We start from the raw sequence: 20,981 nt of genomic DNA on the forward strand, positions 1-20,981 counted from the left end.
ATCCTGCTCATTGGGAATGATGTACGATTACAGCAATCAACTAAAGTATGGTTAGCCAGTAAATTCTCCATGAAAGACATGGGTGAAGCATTCTATGTATTGGGAATACAAATCTATAGAGATAGATCAAAGAGGATGCTCGGACTCACCCAAGCCACCTATATCGATACCGTTATAAAACGATTCTCTATGGAAGAGTCCAAGAGAGAATACTTACCAATGTGTCATGGTATTACTCTATCTAAAGTTATGTGTCCCAAAACTGATGAAGAGATAGAGATGATGACACGTATTCCATATACGTCAGCTATTGGTAGTATTATGTATGGTATGATATCGACTCGTCCTGATGTTTCTTACACTTTGAGTGTTACAAGCAGATATCAGGCAAACCCTGGTCCAATGCATTGGAAGGCCGTGAAAGACATTCTTAAGTACTTGAGAAGGACTAAGAACTTGTTCATGGTCTATGGGGGTGGAGAATAAAAATTGGAAGACTACACTGATTATAGCTTCCAATGTGATGTAGTTGATTCGAAATCGACCTCTGGTTTTGTATTCATGCTTAATGGTGCGGCTGTCTCTTGGAAAAGTTCCAAGCAAGACACCGTTGCGGATTCCACCACTGAAGCTGAGTACATTGCTTGCATCTACTGCAGCCAAAGAGGCAGTTTGGATGAGGAATTTTGTCCAAGAGTTGGGCGTTATTCCTAATGGAGTTGATCCAGTTCCGGTGTACTGCGACAACACTGGTGCCAGTTGCGCAAGCAAAGGAACCGATGTCTCATCAGCGATCCAAACATGTACTGAGGAAATTCCATATCATCCGGGAGATTGTGGGAAGGGGAGACATATCAGTCGAAAGAGTCCCCAATGCAGAAATCGTTGCCGATCCACTTACGAAGCCCTTGCCAGGACCATTGTTTGAGAAGCATCGCGAAGCAATGTGACTAAAGTTTATGGGTAGTTGGCTCTAGGTCAAGTGGGAGATTGTTAGAGTAGATGCCCTGCAAGTCAACTGTTGACTAGGGATTTTATTGAATCAGTTGTAAAGAACAATATTTATTTTAATATAATTCATTATTTCATGGTTTGTTATTTCTTTATCTGTATACCCATGTTATCAAACATAGATAAAGACCTTGATTATACTTTAATACAAATGAATCGTAATTCGATGTTGAAACTCGTTTGTAAACACTGTATGATCTAAATTCGTTCGTAGTCGATTCAGCCGCCTAAAACATGGATAAAGGTCGCTTGAGCTCGAGACTAGCATCTGTGATGTTGTATACTGTGTTTCTTAGTAAAGGCATAGAGATGTCCAAACATGCAGATGGGTAGTCATATGATGATTATACCGAACAATCCTCCCTCGGACTTTCCAAGTGGTTATCATTCATCGAGAGGATAAGTCCGTGGTTATGATTGTACACCATTAGTCCTTACGACCCGGGACAACACTGAGGCTCTATATGCTAGGGCTGTGCTTTGACTCGTTTACCGGCTCTAGGAGAGTAATCAGGTGGCGAGGTTGGGTACAGTTGCGACACATATAGGAGCCAGTGCATTGTAGTCGGGGATTCACCGCTCACCTACGGGTGTGGATATCCTATGTGATCTGATGAAATAATAGTGTATGGAATCTTTGGCCAGAGTACGAGATGTACATTGGAGAAGGAGTTCTCCAAATAGTACACGCGATGCCACTATTATAGTTATCACATAGTTATCGAATTAATATGCAACCCTTGATGAACCAATGGTTGCAGATTCGATCGAGATATATGAGATGATAGGATCGTACTGTACGTTAATCATAATCGACTGGTTCTTGCAGGACACTATCAGTGATACCTAGGGGATCATGGGGCGATGCTACTAGATGCTCTTACCATGATCCGATGGGTGCAATCAGAAATGAGTTCTGACATTCCCGTTGAGAGAATAAATTCAAGAAGTTGAATTTATATTATATAGTAAATTCAAGGAGTTGAATTTATGATAATTAAATTTTGAGAGAATAAATTCAAGAAGTTGAATATATAAAATTTGAGAATTTAATTTATTAAACTCAAATGTAAGAGTACAAGTCCAACATATTAAATAATTAAAGTATTAATGGACCTTGATTAATTGATTAAATTAGTTGGACTAATCCAATGAATCAATCAAAACCCATTAATGTTAATTAATGGGCCCAATTATTATACTATGATAATTAGGTCAAGTGTTAATTATAAAAGGGATTGAGAAGTCAAAACCCTAGCCTCCATGACGCTAAAATTTTCGAGAACCTCTCCTCAAAAAAGAAGAAATTCGGCCACCTTGAATTTTAGGTTTTGAGCCGTCTCTCGATATTTGTTCTCCCGCTTAAAATCTCTTCCATATTCTCTAGTGCAATTTGGAAGAGGAACATACAATTTAGTCATGGATCTGATTAGAAGGAAAGAAAGGATTTCATCGAAGAAAGTTCGTAGGGAATCAACAAGAGCTAATCCGTTTATGCCGGATTAGTTGGAGCCACGTGAATAATTCACAAAGGTATAATTTTCTAACATGCTATGTATGTTTTTGTTAAAATCATATGAGCGTACAAAGCAAATCATATTTTGATTGTCAAAATAAATAAAAAAATTTAAAACTTCCGCTGCGTTTGGGCGTATAGAAAACAGATCCAACATAGCCATCGAGTCCACCCTGACCCTAACTGACCCTGGACCACGCCCAGACCATACCCAGACAAACCCAAGCCCCTGGACGTGAGCAGCAAACCACTGAACCAGTGGCAGCATCCTCGCGTGTATCATGCCGTCAATGCTTCATCATGTTCCTTCGAGCCACAGCACACCCAAGCCGCACCAGCCCCTGCCCAAACCCTAGTGCACCCTCTTAGGACCCTAATGACTTGACCTAGCCCAGCCCAAAACCCCCAGGCCGAGCCATCTCTCCCCTGCACCAGCTTTTGTACCTGCGCTACTCCCTTTTCAAATTCTCGAGTGGAGTCCTTCTCAACAAGGACTTAGCTCGAGTCCTAGCATGGCTAGGACTCTTCCCTAGGCCCCTCACGGACCATAGCCAAGCTCTGGTCCCAACCCATAAAAAAACGAACCCCCACAATTCCATGACAGCAAGTTGGTTCATGCTAACGTTTCTGTTTTTTTTTTCTCTTTTTTGCACAGCATTTTGGTTGCTTTTGTGTGCGATTCTAGACCTTCAAACTTGTAGAAATACATACTAATTCATGTCCTAATTCATGGCAGCCCCTAAACCACACAATAAACAAGTTTTTTGGGTGACAACACAAGCCTTAAAAATCACCTAAGATGCAAATCCGAAAATATAACATGATGCAACTTGTTTTTCATGCAAAACACAATAAATAAATACTATGGTGTGATGGATGAGTAAAAGGAGAATATGGCGTGCCTTTACGTATTAAACGCACAATTATACGTTGACGACGAAGAACGACGGCGAGGAGATGACAACTAGAAAAATAGTTTAAGGGTGGGGTTTAACATATTTTATAGTCTAATTAATCACTAATTAGGCTTTAGACCATTAAGTAGGTAATTTAGGCCCATTGGTGCTTAATTATAATTTTAAAAATAGTTTTTTTAATAAAGTTTGTGAATTTATTCGGCGGGTCGTCAATGAGTTTGTATTTTTGTTGCAAATCCAAGACCGATAAAATTTACGTCCCGACATATAAAATCACCTCAAAACCCCTTATTTTCAAAAATAAGAAAAACCCACAATCATATTTTAAATAATTAAAGACAATTATTTAATAAAAACATTTTACGTTTTTCAGCCCTCGGTCTCCGTTCATCGATCGCAACGCAAATAACATTTAAAAATACATTTTTATGCAACAATGTAGAAAATATATTTTAAACATGTAACTATGCACAACATAATTACTTCATGCAATTAAAACATTTAATTAAAATACAAAAGAATTTAATAATTGCATGCATGTGGTTTGCGTGGACCTTTAAATTTCCGGGGCGTTACATTTACAATGGGATTAATGGGCCTATTATACAAGGTTATTAGGAATAATTTTGTACCATAGTGTTTTATATCAAAAATCAAGGCTTCCAAAATCTTTTATTCCCATCTAACTCATGCCTCACACCAAGCAACCCTAGGACTCTTTTTTCCACCAGCTTACGTGATCACACACCACACAACCAAGACAAAATCAAATGATTTTTGAGGAAAAATGCAGCAAGTCTCATCCCTCGCCGCCAACGTTCTTTGAATCGCAAATTGTTTTTGTGCCTATGATATGCAAAAGCACGCCTTATTCTTCCTTCACTCATCATTCATATCATATTATATGTGTTATTTCATGTGTGCATGACAACATGATTCACTTTCTTTCATTTTCGTTTTTATGACAAAATTTGAATAAAAGTTGAGTTTTTATGCTTGTAAATTCATGTTTATAATGCACAAAGGGGCTGCCATGATAGGGCCATGAGAAGGGACATTTTTCCACAAGTATAAGGGTCCATAGATGCATTTTTAAGGGCCGGACAAGATAAGGAAACATGTTGAATGAAAATTTGGTTTTAAAGGGGCTAGGGTTCGCGTTTTTTGTCCTAGGAGTGAACGGCTGCTAGCTGCTGTTTGGGATGTGTTCAAGGGTCCTAATAGGGCCTAGTCATGGTTCTAGGATGATCAAGGGAAGACTGGTTCGAAGGGAAAGGGCTGTAGTGTGATCCTTGGGCGTGCAGCGTGCGCACCATGTAGGATGGGTTTGGGGGCTGTGGGTTATAGGCTCTTTAAGCTTGCTGTAGCAAGGTCTCTAGGGGTCGTTCATGGCTCTAAAAGGGTTGGTTAGGGTCTGGACATGGTGGTTAAGGGCTAGAATCGAATGGCTTTAATTTGGCTAGGGCTAGGGTTTGGTTTGCAATCGTACAGAATTTCCAGCAAGGTTATAGGCTTGTTCAATGGTTCTAAATGGTTTGATTTGGATTGTATAGGATATGGCCAGGTGTTAATAAGCTATGGTCCAAGTTTGGTTATGTTTCGAGTCGATTCGGGTTAAGACCGGGACACACGTTTATATATATATATATATATATATATATATATATATATGCACGAATTTTTATAAGTGATGAAAATAATGAAAGGTTGAAGGAGATGAATTGATTGTGACTGATGCGATGATATGATGACATATTGATATGTAAGGTCAATGCTCAGTTGACAGGTGAGAGTATCGCTGGTGTCCCCGCCGCCTGGTACCAAAGTTATACGTAGATAGATCCATCGACCTACAGCTGATACGAAAGTCACAATTAACGATCTAAATTCAATAAAAGAGAAACATATACGTATATGATTAAAAGAAAAAGGATATGATTAAAAGATAAATGATTTAAAGTTATGTATATTCATAAAAACTATTTTATTAAAATTACCTTTCACTGTACTTGTGAGTTATGTTTACCGAGTCAATAGACTCATTAGATGTGATCGATGCACGTGAGCATTATGTTGTTGATGCTGAAAGACTTGATGGTTGAACTAGCTGAATTGATGGTACACATAAGCCAAGGAACTTTGCTAGTTTTCCGCTAAAAGATTATTTCAAAGATTCTATGACTTTATGCTTTTCATTGGTTGAGAGACTTAAGAGTTTATGCGTTATTTCGAAAAATGTTAGTTTTAGGTTTTGGTTTACGATTTTATGATTCTATGTTTTGCATACGTTCTTTTGGATTTTTAAATAACAGGTTGGTTGGTTTACTTTAAATGATGCAAAAGTATATTTAAAAAATACATATATATATATATATATATATATATATATATATATATATATATATGTATAGTATATTTCGACCAAATGAAAGGATAGGAAGAAAAAATTTCTAGTATATTTTAAAGAAAAACGAGTAGTAGACGTTTCATGTTATGTATGTACTCGAAGGTCCCCACTTACTAAGTGAATGTCATATCACTCACCCCTTACTCTACCCTCCCTAGATAAGACAGAAGAGGAAATCAAGGAAGACGAACAAAACAAGTTTTGGTGCTGGTAATAAGATGAATCGGGAATTCTATTTTAATTATGTTCTTTTAAGTTTTTAATTCAAGTTCTAAACATTTCCGTATATTTTTATAGTTTTAAGAATTTACGTTGTAAAAATAATTTTATGGTTGATTATGAGTAATAAACTGGTTTTTGTTAATATTATATTACGAGGCTTATTGTTTTCAATTGTGTAGTTGTAAAACAACGCCGATGTCGATTACCCCTGTCTCGGGGCACGATAGATCCAATAATTCATCCATTTGTACTTTTCCAAAAAAAATGCAAAAATCTCCACCATGAAGGCCGATTCTCAACAATATTCCTCGTTTTCATGAAGTGCAGAGATGGCTCAGTGTGCATGACGATCAAGACCATGGAGATATGGAAAAAAAATTTCAATATCACTGTCATCATCCGTGGATATTGAGTATGCAATTCGGCCACCACTTGTCGTAGAAGAGTAATTTCTTCCACGAGCATCGTTATATAAACATGGTTGCCACAATAAGACGTCGAGTAGGCATGGTCGGAAAAATATCTTGGGCAGAATCGTTGGCTTCCACTAATGTGAATAATATTACACAAACGCCATAACATGAGAGAAATCTTGATTTTCATATTAATTAAAATATCGAAACTCCTTATACAAATACTAATGATAGCCTTTAATCATAAAACTAATTTAATCCAATTAAGAGTTGATTTAACTAGAAAACAAAAAATCAAATCATAAATAAATATAAAAGATATGGAGTAGGTCTTTTGTGAGATGATCTAACAAATCTTTATCTGTGAGACCAACTCTACTGATATTCATAATAAAAAATAATATTCTTAGCATAAAAAGTAATACTTTTTCATGGATGACCCAAATAAGAGACATGTCTCACAAAATACGACATGTGAGATCGTTTTACACAAATTTTTGCCAAATATGTGATAGACATCACAAACGTAAATACATAAATAAAATCATATAAGAGTTCTAGATAAAAGAGAAATATCTTGAAATCATTTAGTCATTGCATTTCTAACTTGTATATTGATTTCTCAAAAGTTGATGTAAGTGTTTGCTCTTAATTTTTTTGGGCTTCCCACATATGCAATGTACTAATTTGAATGTGAGAAAAGATTATCTAACTTCTTAATTATAAAACAATATGAGTCCCGATTCGAACTTAAGTTTTATTCTTCTCGGTTTAAAGCGATTACTGAAAAACTGAAAAGGCAATTATTCAAGTGGTATGAACACATGATTATGATCTAAAAATTGAAATGAAAATCTTTACAAACTTGAAAATATATTCTAGAAATTAAAAAATCTATTAACATCGATGCAAGAATTTGAAACGTTAAATATTGTAAATTGTTTGCTAGATTTTGTGTTTGATTGATGAGTTGTCTGAGTTGTGATCCTCCCCCTCTGATTTTGTTTGATCCTTATTTGCATGATGTCAAACGACATTGAATGTGGCTTGGTGGCCTTGTTTTAAGGCCAAAACTAGGTCAATTTTTCAACTGCAACTGGGTCGCCTATTTTCTTTTCCTCTAATAGCCCGCAAATAACTTGTTGGGTTTTCATCTTATTTTTTTTGGGCCAACAAAATTAGTTTTGGGACCAACTGTAAGTAATGACTATGTGAAAAGACCCATGACATTATTTTTGTTGTGAAAAAGTAAAAATTATGGTAAAAAGTAAAAATCTCAAACTCTCAAAATTTACCAAACTACACACTTTATAATATTATTCTCTCTACTCAATTGTGATTTTCTTCACAAATGAGAGATCTATTTATAGAGTTTCATTACACATAATCCAAAAAATAAAATACATCATTACCTACATCATCACACACAAATTTCTAATTTTACAACTCTTATTTTCAACATTCAAATATTCAACTATTACTTTTCAATATTCAAATCATTTATTTTCAACACTCCCCCTTGTGATGATGATCATGATACGATGATGTCTTCATTACGTGTTTTGTATTGCCTCGTTAAAAACCTTACTTGGAAAAACCCATTGGGATAAAACCATAGTAAGGGAAAAAGAGTGCAGTCACGTAAACTCCCCCTGATGTTGACATGAACAATTCTTCACAAATTTCGTAGATTGCGTATCTCAATATTATATATGTGCTTTCTGAATATTGACGTAGGAAGTGCCTTTGTGAAGAGATCTGATGAGTTTTCACTTGATTGAATGTGACGAACATCAATACATTTATTCTTCTCAAGCTCCTTGGTGAATGCAAAGAACTTAGGAGGAATATGTTTAGTTATGTCGCTTTTTATGTATCCTTCTTTCATTTGAGCAACACATGCAACATTATCTTCATATAGTATTACAGGCTTCTCATCGAATGATAATCCGCATGAAATTTGAATATGTTGGGTCATTGATTTTAACCACACACATTCACGACTTGCTTCATGTAGTGCAATAATCTCGGCATGATTTGATGAAGTTGTTACGAGCTTTTGTTTCTGTGAACGCCAAGATATTGCAGTGCCTCCACGAGTAAATACATATCCAGTTTGGTAACGTGTCTTGTGTGGATCAGATAAGTATCCAGCATCAGCATAACCAATTATACTTGGATTAGCATTTTTTGAATACAAAAGTCCCATGTCTGTCGTTCCTCGTAGATAACGGAATATATGTTTAATTCTGTTCTAGTGTCTCTTTGTTGGATATGTGCTAAATCTTGCCAACAGATTCACGGCAAAAGATATATCAGGCCTTGTACAATTTGTAAGGTACATAAGGGCACCGATGGCATTTAGATATGGTAATTCTGGACCAAGAATATCTTCATCATCTTCACATGGACGGAATGGATCCTTTTCTATGTTTAATGATCTAACAACCATTGGAGTACTTAAAGATTTGCTTTATCCATATTAAAACGTTTAAGGATCTTTTCTGTATAATTTGTCTGGTGAACAAACATTCCACATTCTTTTTGTTCAATTTGTAAACCCAGACAATACTTGGTTTTTCCAAGATCCTTCATTTCAAATTCTTCCTTCAAGTATGACACAACTTCTTGAATTTCCTTATTCGTTCCAATGATGTTTAAATCATCAACATATACAGCAATAATTACGCATCCGGATGTTGTTTTCTTAATGAAAACACAAGGGCATATTGAATTATTTACATATCCCTTTTTCATCAAGTGATCACTTAGTCGATTATACCACATTCGACCGGATTGCTTTAACCCACATAATAATCTTTGTAATTTCACAGAATAACATTCTCTGGGTTTTGAACTTCGTGCTTCAGGCATCTCAAATCCTTCAGGGATTTTCATATATATATATATATTACTATCAAGTGATCCATATAAGTAAGCTGTAACAACATCCATAAGACGCATTTCTAAATTTTCAGATACCGTCAAGCTAATCAAATACCGAAACGTAATTGCATCCATCACAGGAGAATACGTTTCTTCATAATCAATTCCAGGCCTTTGAGAAAAACCTTGTGCAACAAGTCGAGCTTTATATCTTACTATTTCATTTTTCTCATTTCGCTTTCGAATAAAAACCCATTTGTATCCAACAGGTTTTACACCTTCAGGTGTAAGGAGTATAGGTCCTAAAAACATTACGTTTATTTAGCGAATCTAATTCAACCTGGATGGCATCTTTCCATTTTATCCAATACTGCCGATTTTTACATTCACCAAAAGATTTTGGTTCATGATCTTCGTTATCATTTATGATGTCGATTGCCATATTATAAGAAAATATATCATCAATTTCATCTATATCTTTTCGGTTTCATATTTTTCCAGTATTAATGTAATTGATAGAGATTTCATGATTCTCGTCAGTTTGTGGTTCTGACAGAACATTTTCATCATCATGTGTTTCTTCAGGAACACCATTCTCTATTTTGTGATCATCATGTGTTTTTTCAGAAACATCATTCTTTATTTTGTGATCATCGTGTTTCTCTATGAATTTTCTTTTTCTGGGACTTTTATCCTTGGAACCGACTGGCCTTCCACGCTTCAGGCATTTAATAACATCATGAGTATCTTCAATTTGTTTCTTTGGAATTTCAATTCGAGCAGGGGCATTTGCAGCATTTATATATGATTTAGTTACCCCTTTTGTGTCTGCAAATGCATCTGGTATTTGATTTGCTATTCTTTGCAAGTGTACAATTTGTAGTACATCTTTTTCACATGGTTTTGTTCTTGGATCCAAATGTAACAATGATGATACATACCATGTAATTTCCTTTTCGGTATGTTTCTGTTCTCCCCCTAACATTGGGAAAATTTCCTCATTAAAATGACAATCAGCAAAACGTGCTGTGAACACGTCGCCTGTCTGAGGTTCAAGATATCGAATGATTGATGGACTATCATAACCGATATAAATTCCAACCTTTCTTTGAGGTCCCATTTTCTTTCTTTGCTGTGGTGCAATAGGAACATACACCATACATCCAAAAATTCTCAGATGAAAAATGTCTGGTTCTTTACCAAATGTAAGCTGTAATGGGGAGTATTTATGATATGTACTTGGTCTGATGCGAATTAATGAAGCAGCATGTAAAATTGCATGTCCCCATATAGAAATAGGGAGCTTAATCAATGATTCAGCCAATCCATTCTGTGTATGTACATGAGCAACATGATGCTCAACAATGATTCCCATAATCATTGATAGTCTGGGAAGTAAATTCACCAGCATTATCAAGTCTAATTTTCTTGATTGTATAATCGGGAAATTGATTCCTCAATTTTATTATTTGAGCAAGTAATCTTGCAAATGCAACATTTCGAGTTGACAATAAACATACATGTGACCATCTGCTGGAGACATCAATCAATACCATAAAGTATCTGAATGGTCCACATGGTGGATGGATTGGTCCACAAATATCATCCCTGAATACGTTCAAGAAACATTGGTGATTCAGTTTGGATTTTGACTGGTGATGGTCTTATCACAAGTTTTCCAAGGAACATGCTTTACATTGAAACTTATTATTCTAAAAGATCTTCTGGTCTTTCAGTGGATGACCATGTGTATTTTCTATAATTCTTCGCATCATTGTTGAACCAGGATGTCCCAATCGATCATGCCAATTGATTAATATCGAAGAATTATCAACTACCATGTTTGATTCAATGAGACTTATATGTGTATAATGCAATCCAGTAGGGAGCATTGGTAGTTTTTCAATCACATATTTCTTTCCTGATTTATATGTGATAAGACACATATATTTCTCATTCCCTTCATTCATTATTGGAGTATCATACCCATGGGAATATATATCATTAAAACTCAACAAATTTCTTTTCGATTGTGGTGAATATAAAGCATCATTGATCAAAAATTTTGTACCATTAGGTAACAAAAATTGTGCTTTACCACATCCTTTAATCAAGTCTACAGGACCTGATATTGTATTCACCGTTGTTTTTGTTGGTTTTAGTTCCAAGAAATATCTTTTATCTCGGAGGATAGTGTGTGTTGTACCACTATCGGGTATGCAAACTTCAGCTTTGCTCATAGCATTTTCCATATTTGAACTTCAAAAAAATATGCAATGAAATAAATTACTGGCAATATATATTTAAATATAACACATATCATAATTATACAATAAAACATTATTCTATGAATACATGAAAAATAAATTATTGTACATTTATATTCTACCACTTATATTGTTCATTTTCAGAGAAATCCTTGAGAAAATCTGCAGCATCAATATTGTTCATTTCTATCCCACCAACATATTGATCATTTCCAGAGAAATCATTCATAAAATCACCAGCATCAAAATGAGTTGAATCACTCAAACGGTCATTGCGTTCAGTGAAGTTGGTCTCCTTTTCTTTCCCCTTTAATGATTCTTTATAAAGTTTACAAAGGTGCTCAGGGGCTCGACAAACTTTGGACCAATGTCTTGGAGTACCACAACTGTAACAAGAACTTTCATGTCTTTTTGAGTGATTCTCATTAACACTTTTATTCTCATAATGCCTTTTCAGTGGATGGTTTGGGACGCTCTTTTGAGATGAGTTATAAAAAAAACTATCTCTATTATTTTCAAAACCACGGCCGCGTCCACGACCACGACCAATTCCACGCCCACGACCTCGACCTCGACCTCGACCAAAACATTGTCTTTGAAATTGATTTTGGCTTCCAGGTTTAAATTCATTTTTACTTACAGCATTTACTTCTGGAAATGTTGTTGATCCAGTGGGTCGGGACTAATGACTTCTCATTAATAGCTCGTTGTTTTTTTCTGCCACAAGAAGACAGACGATGAGTTCAGAATATCTCGCGAATCCACGTACTCTATATTGTTGCTGTAGAGTGATATTTGATGCATGAAACGTGGAAAATGTTTTTCAAGCATCTCAGATTTTGTGACCTCATGTCCACAAAATTTTAATTGCGAGATTATTCTATACATCGCCGAATTGTAATCACTGACTTTTTTAAAGTCTTGGAATCTCAATGTATTCCATTCATCCCGGGCGGTCGGAAGTATAACTTCTCTTATATGTTCGAATCTTTCTTTTAATCCCTTCCACAAATCCATGGGATTTTTTTCAGTCAGATATTCACATTTCAATCTATCGTCGAGATGTCGACGCAAAAATATCATGGCTCTTGCCTTTTCTTGTGACGTGCATATGCCATTTTCTTTAATGGTCTCGCTTAGACCCAATGACTCAAGATGCATTTCTACATCTAGAGTCCATGTCATATAATTCTTTCCCGTGATGTCGAGCGCAACAAATTCGAGCTTTGTTAAATTTGACATGGTAGTACTAAAAAAAATTACGATGCATTTTATTAGTTAATAAATATTGCAATACAAAGTTACTGATAAACAACAAGTACAAGTATTTGTAGAAATAAAGAAAACGCACGAGGAGATATTCTCCGATAAATACAAGGCTCGTGAGTATGATAACCAAAATAATTAAAAATAACATTGAGAAAGCCATCTTCTTTTTTCTTCGAAAAATTTGATGAAGAATAATTTTTAGAGAAGAAGAGAAAGTTGGAGTGATTGAAAGAGTTTGTGAGATCATATTTATAGGGCAAAAACTAGCCGTTTTTTACCGTTTATGACCGTTGGTGTACAAAAAAAATAAAGGTATGTATTTGTATAATTTTATGGTAATAATATGGTGTATATAATATTAGTCATGTTTAAATATTATGTTTAGCATATCACATTATTATAATGAAATGTCATAATTTATTTTGTTTAAAAATCTTATAGGCTTTTATACTTGTCATATCCCTTACCGGGAGTGTGGGATGTCGTCTTAACATCCTCCCAGGATTTATAACAAGTTTTCGAAAAATTTATTTTTATTATTTCTAATAATAACATTATATTATATATTAAATATATACACAATAAATAAATAACAGTAAAATAAATATTATTACTTTTGTTACCTTTTTCTTCTGTTTGGAGCTTGTAAAAGTATGAAGGACTTTTAGAGTTTCGTGCTGATAACGTGTTGTGAAAAAGTAAAAATCTCAAACTCTCAAAATTTACCAAACTACACACTTTATAATATTTTTCTCTCTACTCAATTGTGATTTTCTTCACAAATGAGAGATCTATTTATAGAGTTTCATTACACATAATCCAAAAAATAAAATACATCATTACCTACATCATCACACACAAATTTCTAATTTTACAACTCTTATTTTCAACATTCAAATATTCAACTATTACTTTTCAATATTCAAATCATTTATTTTCAAAAAATTTCAATTTTTGTTTAGATATGACACTTCATGACCAAAAATCATCTTCAAGTCGGAGAAAAAGATATTTTGATTGAGCATCAAATTATCAAACCAATCATCAATAGATGTAAGATACCCATATAAAATTGCCGATATACATGACACGTGAAGTGTTTACTCATAGTCGACTTCAGGTAATTTAGGAAAACCTTATGCTATAATAGTCATATGATATAAAAAAAAATAAAAAAATGTGTATCCTACTGGGATTAGGATCACGAGTATTAAACTATAGAGTTCGAACATATTATATTCTGGATAATCTGATTTAACTAATATAGCCACATTCCATTTTGGCCAGTTGTTTCTTTATCGAAAATCTTGACACAATGATTAACGAAATGATTCGATAGGATGTGAAATAATAATATATAAATATATTTGGTTTGATTGATTAAAGTTGGTAATATTAATAATATTAAACAATTAATTATATGTTAGTCATACATATTTGGTTTATCAAAATTGAGAGTGCGATTGTAATTTTTATTGAAATTATGAAATTAAATTACATTTTCAAAGTTTGACAAAACTAAATTTAAATGTATTTGGTTATGATAATTAATCTTGCCATTTTTATTAGAAATTATATATTGAAATCGATGATGGAGGTGGATGGGAAAGCATTGGGTTTGAAAGTGGTTAAAAGGTTTTGCATAATCGATGTGATTTTGCTGAAATGGATGAGCCGGATAAGGGCTCCAACGGATCAAATCACTAATTTTTAGTGTTTAGAAATTTGAGCGAAGATAATGGCTGCAATAACACATGCGAACAAGAAAAGGAACTCGTGAATGGGCGTCGGAGGAGTGTCCGGCGTGGTCACTTCGATGCTTAAGTCAGCAAGTTGGAAATGAACACAAGCAAATATATGAAAGAATATATGTAAGAGCTTGAGGGTTCAAGGATTTCAGAATCATTAAATGAGAAGTATACCTTCTATTTATAGTAGAAAATGAGGTAGGTACCTCGATTCCAATGCTACCTACTAAGCATGGCAAGTCGGTTGCCCATACTATAGCTTCTGATAACTTCTAGGACACTCCAAACCCAAGTGGTTCTGATAGATTAGACATCCTGTATCAATAATACTCGAGTATAGTGAAATTCTCGAGGTGGCCCGGGTGGTAAGGTGCCCGGGTACTTGTCTAAGGGCCCGAGCTATCTGACGATCACCCGGGAAGAGAAGCGTTTCCCGAGTACTAAGGAAAGTATCTGGCATATTGGCTCTAATATGAGCTATCCAAGTAATAAGTTGGGTTAATGATGACTAGGATCCTTATGGGGGTATCACCACCCATCTCTAAAATAGTCGGGCTAGAGTCATACTCGTCCCGATCAGTCATACTTGTACTCTCGTAAAAACATAATTTAGAATGTGGATGTGCATCGGGGGCTTCAAATATCCCATAAATGAGACGAGATACTGGGGTCTGATACCACCCGTGTTTAAGATAATATGACGGGGCCTTATATCTCTCCGGCTATGAATGAGCTGAGAGCCGTGACATCCACCTACCACCAAAAGATCAAGTTTCCGGTGGGAGCCCAGATGGGAGAAGTTCAGGGAGAGCAGCCTTCTTCTCGGAAATTCTATGTGGAAGCAGTCCGGGCTGATCAAAGCAAAACCCGGAGGGAGTCAAAGAAATCAAGAGTTGATGAAGTAGAAAGGGGAGTAGCGGAGAAGGGGGGAGTACATTTTGTGGCTGAGGAAGAGCATGAGGTTATAGAAGTCGAACCAGGCTAGCAAATCCGGGCGGCTCAGGACCTCAATGCATCTACCCGGGTTAGTTTGATTAATTGTTTAAAAAATAATATTCATGCTTTTGCCTGGTCCAAGCAGGAGTTGGCAGGGATCTCATCCCTGATATCTGAGCATCATTTGAACATTCTCCCGGGATCTCACCCGGTGAAGCAGAAGAAAAGACACTTTAGTCCAGAAAAGGACAATGTTATTGATGAACAGTTGAGAGATCTGTTGAAGGCCGGCCACATTCGGGAAATTCAATTTCCTACATGGCTCTTGAATGTAGTGTTGGTGCCTAAATCCATCGGGAAGTGGAGGATGTGCGTGGACTTACGTGATCTGAACAAAGCTTGTCCCAAAGATCATTATCCCCTGCCCAGGATTGACCAACTGGTGGATTTCACCTCGGGCTTTGAACTGCTGAGTTTCATGGATGCTTACCAGGAGTATCATCAAATCCCCCTGGCGAAGAATGATCAAGATAAAGCTAGCTTCATCACCTTGGGAGGTACATTTTGTTATGTTGTAATGTCTTTTGGGTAGAAGAATGCATGGGCCATTTACCAGCGTCTTATGAACAAAGTCTTTGAGAAGCAATTAGGCCAGAATGTGGAAATGTATGTAGACAATATTTTGGGAAAGTCTAAAGAGGTTGCGGACTTCATTACTGATTTGGAGGAAACTTTTGCCACTCTGATGTACTATGGAATCAAGCTCAATCCTGACAAATATATCTTTGGAGTGAAGAGTGGTAAGTTCTTGGGTTTCAGTAGTGACAGACCGGGGGATTGAGGTGAATCAGGAGAAGGTGAAGTCTGTATTATGCATGTCATATCCCAATCTGTCAAAGAAGTACAGAAGCTGACTGGAAGGATTGCTTCCCTTTCTCGGTTTATATCCCGGTCAGTACACATGAGTTACCCTTTCTTTCAGGTCTTAAGGAAGGCCCAACAATTCAGGTGGGATGAGAAGTGTGAACAGGCCTTCCAGGATTTGAAGATCCATCTTGCGGAGCTTCCTGTATTGGTAAAGCCGGAGCCCGGGGAGAAACTAGTTAGTTTATCTATCTACTACGGAGTATGCTGTCAGCTCAGTTCTGATAAAAGAAGAAGGCTCCGATCAAAATCCTGTCTACTATGTCAGCCATGCTCTAACAGGTCTCGAGCTTCGATACAGTGAAGTAGAGAAGATTGCTTTGGCCTTGATCATGACCGCCCGGAAGTTGCGACCTTACTTTCTATCGCATCAAATTGTTGTTCTCACCAATAGTCCTCTTGAGAGGATTATGACTCACTCAGAAGTGTCCGGGGGGATGATCAAGTGGACAGTGGAATTAAGGGAGTATGATATTGAGTACAAACCCCGGGTGGCCATCAAAGCATAGGCCTTGTCAAAATTTTTATCCGAGATGATCCAGCCTGATGAAGAGGAAGTATGGAGAGTTGTTTTGGACGGGGACATCTAGCCTTGCTGGGTGTGGAATAAGGTTTGTGATAATATCTCCCCTTGGAGAAAAAATTAAGCTGGCCCTGAGAATTGACGCCCAGGTAACTAACAATGAGGCCGAGTATGAAGTTGTGTATACCTTCTATTTATAGTAGAAAATGGGGTAGGTACCTTGATTCCAGTATCACCTATTAAGCATGGCAAGTCGGTTGCCCATACTATAGTTTCTAATGACTTCTATGACAAGTCGGTTGCCCATACTATAGCTTCTAATGACTTCTATGACACTCCAAACCCAAGTGGTTCTGATAGATTAGACAACCTGTATCAATCATACTCTAAGTGTGGTGCAATTGTAACATCTATTAGTTTTAAAATTCTACTGGACATTTTTTTAAAAAGCATTTTCGATTATAAAGTTACATTTAAAATAATCTTAAATATTTGACAATAAAAATAGTGTCGTTTAAAAATAACCAAACTCATCCATAATCATACAAAAACATAAACTTATAAAAATCTTTAAATCATCAACGTATGAAAATATTCATCTCCTCTCAAATCTCATAAACGTAATGCGGAAAACATGCGGTCCTCGGGACGTGTCGCCGCACCAGGTCTCCTCTATCATTAAGCTCACCTGCATCACACACGCTTAGTGAGTCTAAAGACTCAACACACCTGTACCGTTAATAACAAATATATATACAAATCACACAGGAGTGAAAAATACCATACTCAACATACCTTTCATGAACTTTGAAAATGTAACATAAACGTGTCGTGTAAAATCATGACGTGTCAAAACAGCTCATCGTTAATCATCATTCATCATTTATCATTCATCGTTTATCATTCATTGTTCATCATTCATCCTTTATTGTTCATCATTCATCATTTATCATTTATTATTTTCTTTGGTGAATTCAGTTCATTAGAGATGACTATCGTACATCATTCATCATTTACGATGGATCCATCATACACAAAACCGTGGTACCCGGCGGCTGTCGGACATCAGTGACAGGATTACCCATCCACTGTGCCTAACCTCATCATCATCATCATCAGCATTTACATATACGTCTTAAACATTTACATATACTTCGATAGCCACAACTAATTCTCATCATTCAAAAAATTACCATTTTCATCACTTATAAAAATCATGAACAAATGCCGTTTTTCTTAAATTCAAGCATGCAACGTATATCTTCATAAAATCTTAAAATCGTGATCATCATGCATAAATATTTAAAATATATTAAATTTGTGCTCAGGGCGCTGCCAGGACCAACATCTCACCACAGGTGAAAAATGACCATTTTGCCTCTGGAAACCAAAAATTACCATTTTGCCCCTAGATGTAAAATTTCACGTTTTTGATATTTTCTTAATTCTATTGACTATAACATATCCCAAATAATTATTTAAGCTTACATGAATTTTCTAATATTTTTATTTGGCTTAAATCGATGACTTTTAAATTAATCTTTAACTATAACATATTAATGCGTTTTAATCCCGAATTAAACCAAATGTTAGCAGAAAATTCCAAAATTAAAAATTTATATTTTTAATAATTATTTGAGCTTAAATATAATTTCTCATAATTTTATTAAGCTTAAATCTAGGCGTTTCAATTAATCTTTTAATTAACGCTTCGTGCGGTGATTAAATCCCATATAATTCTAAAACTCATTATTTTGATCCGAAGCTTACCAAAATCCTAAAAATATCCAAAAATATATTTAAAAGCATCCCTAGACGTAAACTAGAGCCCATTTCATTACTTAACCGAATTATTTTAAAACTTGGACCGAGGTCTCGGTTTTAACCCGAATCGAACCGAAACTCAACCAAATTATTCTAAACTTTTACCATACTTTCAACGCATCCTAACAGCTCCTATGTTTTGGGGACCCGAGCTCTAAATCGATTCGATCTGGGATTAATTGGATCTGTGAGAAAATGTGGGTCAAATTTTCGCTTTTTAACATTAATTCTAATGAATATAAATAAGCATAAGGTCTTTACTTATTTTACAAACATACAACCATGTCTTGTTCTAATACGTCAATCCAACTAGTGTTTACTACAAAATACAAATACAAGTAGTCCAAGTCTAATAAGAGTCACTAGTCATCTTCTGCGCCCGTAGTCACCAGCGCTATCTCGAACTCATCTCTGTCGTGACCCAGATCCTGTCCCCACCTGTTGTTATGCACACATACAGATATAACAACAGCCGAAAACTCCGGTGAGAATAAATCCCAGAACAAATCCCAGTATAAAACATGTATACATGCTAACATAAAATCATGAATCATGTATAAAAGCAATAATAATGGGTTCCATAGTCTATGAAACCAATCTATATAGTCATGCAATGCAAATCAAATCATGTCTTGACTCAACTTGACTCTACTCTAGGGATCCCGGGGTGAATAAGACGTCACTGTCTGTTACCTACCCTCCCAATCGGGGTAACTGTACGTCTTACTCCTAGACTTCGGTCGTGTCTGTATCGAATGTCTACAATCGGAGGAAGTCTGCTCCTATGTGTCGATACACCGAACGTCTAGTTTGACAAATCTGTCAATTACTCTCCTATCTCAATGCTTGAATATAAATCTATAGACAACGAATGATTATACCAAGAGATTTGAATATAAATCTATAAACAAATCTAAATCATATCAAAGAGATAAACAATAAATCTAGTATGTGATTTTGTTGGGAAACTCAAATTGAATCTCATTTGAGTTGTGTCTTCCCCAAACAAAACATGAATTATACCTTTCGTGTCGTTCGTAAAAGTCGGAGTCTCGTATTCTTGATATCGAATATGTCAAACTAAATCTGAAATGACATTGTATAGAGGTAATCTATCAAAATACAATCCAACGCAAGTCCTGTACACTCATTATTCAATTTCCATACAATTTGACGGCGTTACGGCATGAATTCTCGATACCGATCAACTCATATAACAATATCCAATAACCTCAACTCATATTCATCACAATCTATATATATCATAAGCTCATATTACTTCTGAAATCTCCATCTTTCCAATTCAATACATGCTGAAAATCATAACAATCACGTAGGGCATCCGATAATCAAACCGATTATGAATATACTATGCTCAATATGTCAAGAACACAATATAACCACCATAACATAATTTTCCCAACACATATATATATATCAAACTTGCTGGAATTTAATAAAATATATACCCCTTGATACAAGGAGCAAGAATCTCAACTCGGAATACAAATCGGATGGCTAAATCTTGATAAATCTTACTTCAAAGCCTAGAAGAAACTTGAAGCACTTTCAGAGCTTTCTCTCGTTCCTTAGCTGGTGTGTGGAGAGGAAATGAAGACACACAATATATATATCTTGCATGGCTAAGACCACATGGCTTATTCTTTGGAGTACACGTCTCGCGCATATGCGCGACATCACTCGCGCATGTGCGCGAGACCTACGGGTCTCGGCAATACAACACCTCGCGCATATGCGCGCTTCAACTCGCGCATGTGCGCCAAAATCACTGGAGGTGTCGCGCAGATGCGCGCCTTATCTCGCGCATGTGCGCCGATGCTACTGTAATTCTCGTGCAGATGCGCGCATATCTTCGCGCATGTGCTCCGTCTGTTCTATCCTATTTTGAATATTTTCTCATCTCATCTCAATTATTACTTTTCGTGACATGTCATGCATTCTCATATCTTCCGAGTCTCACGTCAATGAAGACTAATAATCTCGAGCCTTACATTTCTCCCCATCTAAGAAACGATTTCGTCCTCGAAATCGCAGGCAGTCTATCATATTATACATGAAAAGTAATATAGTCAATACTGAAGAATTACTCACATCATG

The 20,981-nt window shown here is 35.9% G+C and overlaps 1 protein-coding gene across 1 annotated transcript; it reads left to right on the forward strand.

Moving 5' to 3' along the window:
- Window positions 1–15,353: 15,353 nt before the first annotated feature.
- Window positions 15,354–16,609, forward strand: LOC140830199 (uncharacterized). The gene is made up of 4 exons (XM_073193483.1): window positions 15,354–15,617; window positions 15,738–16,149; window positions 16,267–16,392; window positions 16,575–16,609. The coding sequence occupies exons 1-4, from the start codon at window positions 15,354–15,356 to the stop codon at window positions 16,607–16,609; spliced, it is 837 nt and encodes a 278-aa protein (XP_073049584.1).
- The last annotated feature ends 4,372 nt before the right edge of the window (window positions 16,610–20,981 follow it).

The sequence above is a fragment of the Primulina eburnea genome, chromosome 4, assembly GCF_022965805.1.
Source record: "Primulina eburnea isolate SZY01 chromosome 4, ASM2296580v1, whole genome shotgun sequence".
NCBI lineage: Eukaryota > Viridiplantae > Streptophyta > Magnoliopsida > Lamiales > Gesneriaceae > Primulina > Primulina eburnea.

Excerpts from the sequence above, each read along its gene's own strand:
- LOC140830199 (XM_073193483.1), top strand. The coding sequence starts at position 15,354 with ATGACGGGGCCTTATATCTCTCCGGCTATGAATGAGCTGAGAGCCGTG. Across the intron at positions 15,618-15,737 it reads TGGCTGAGGAAGAGCATGAG|GAGTTGGCAGGGATCTCATC; the intron begins GTTATAGAAGTC and ends TGGTCCAAGCAG. Across the intron at positions 16,393-16,574 it reads TATCTTTGGAGTGAAGAGTG|GTCTTAAGGAAGGCCCAACA; the intron begins GTAAGTTCTTGG and ends CCTTTCTTTCAG.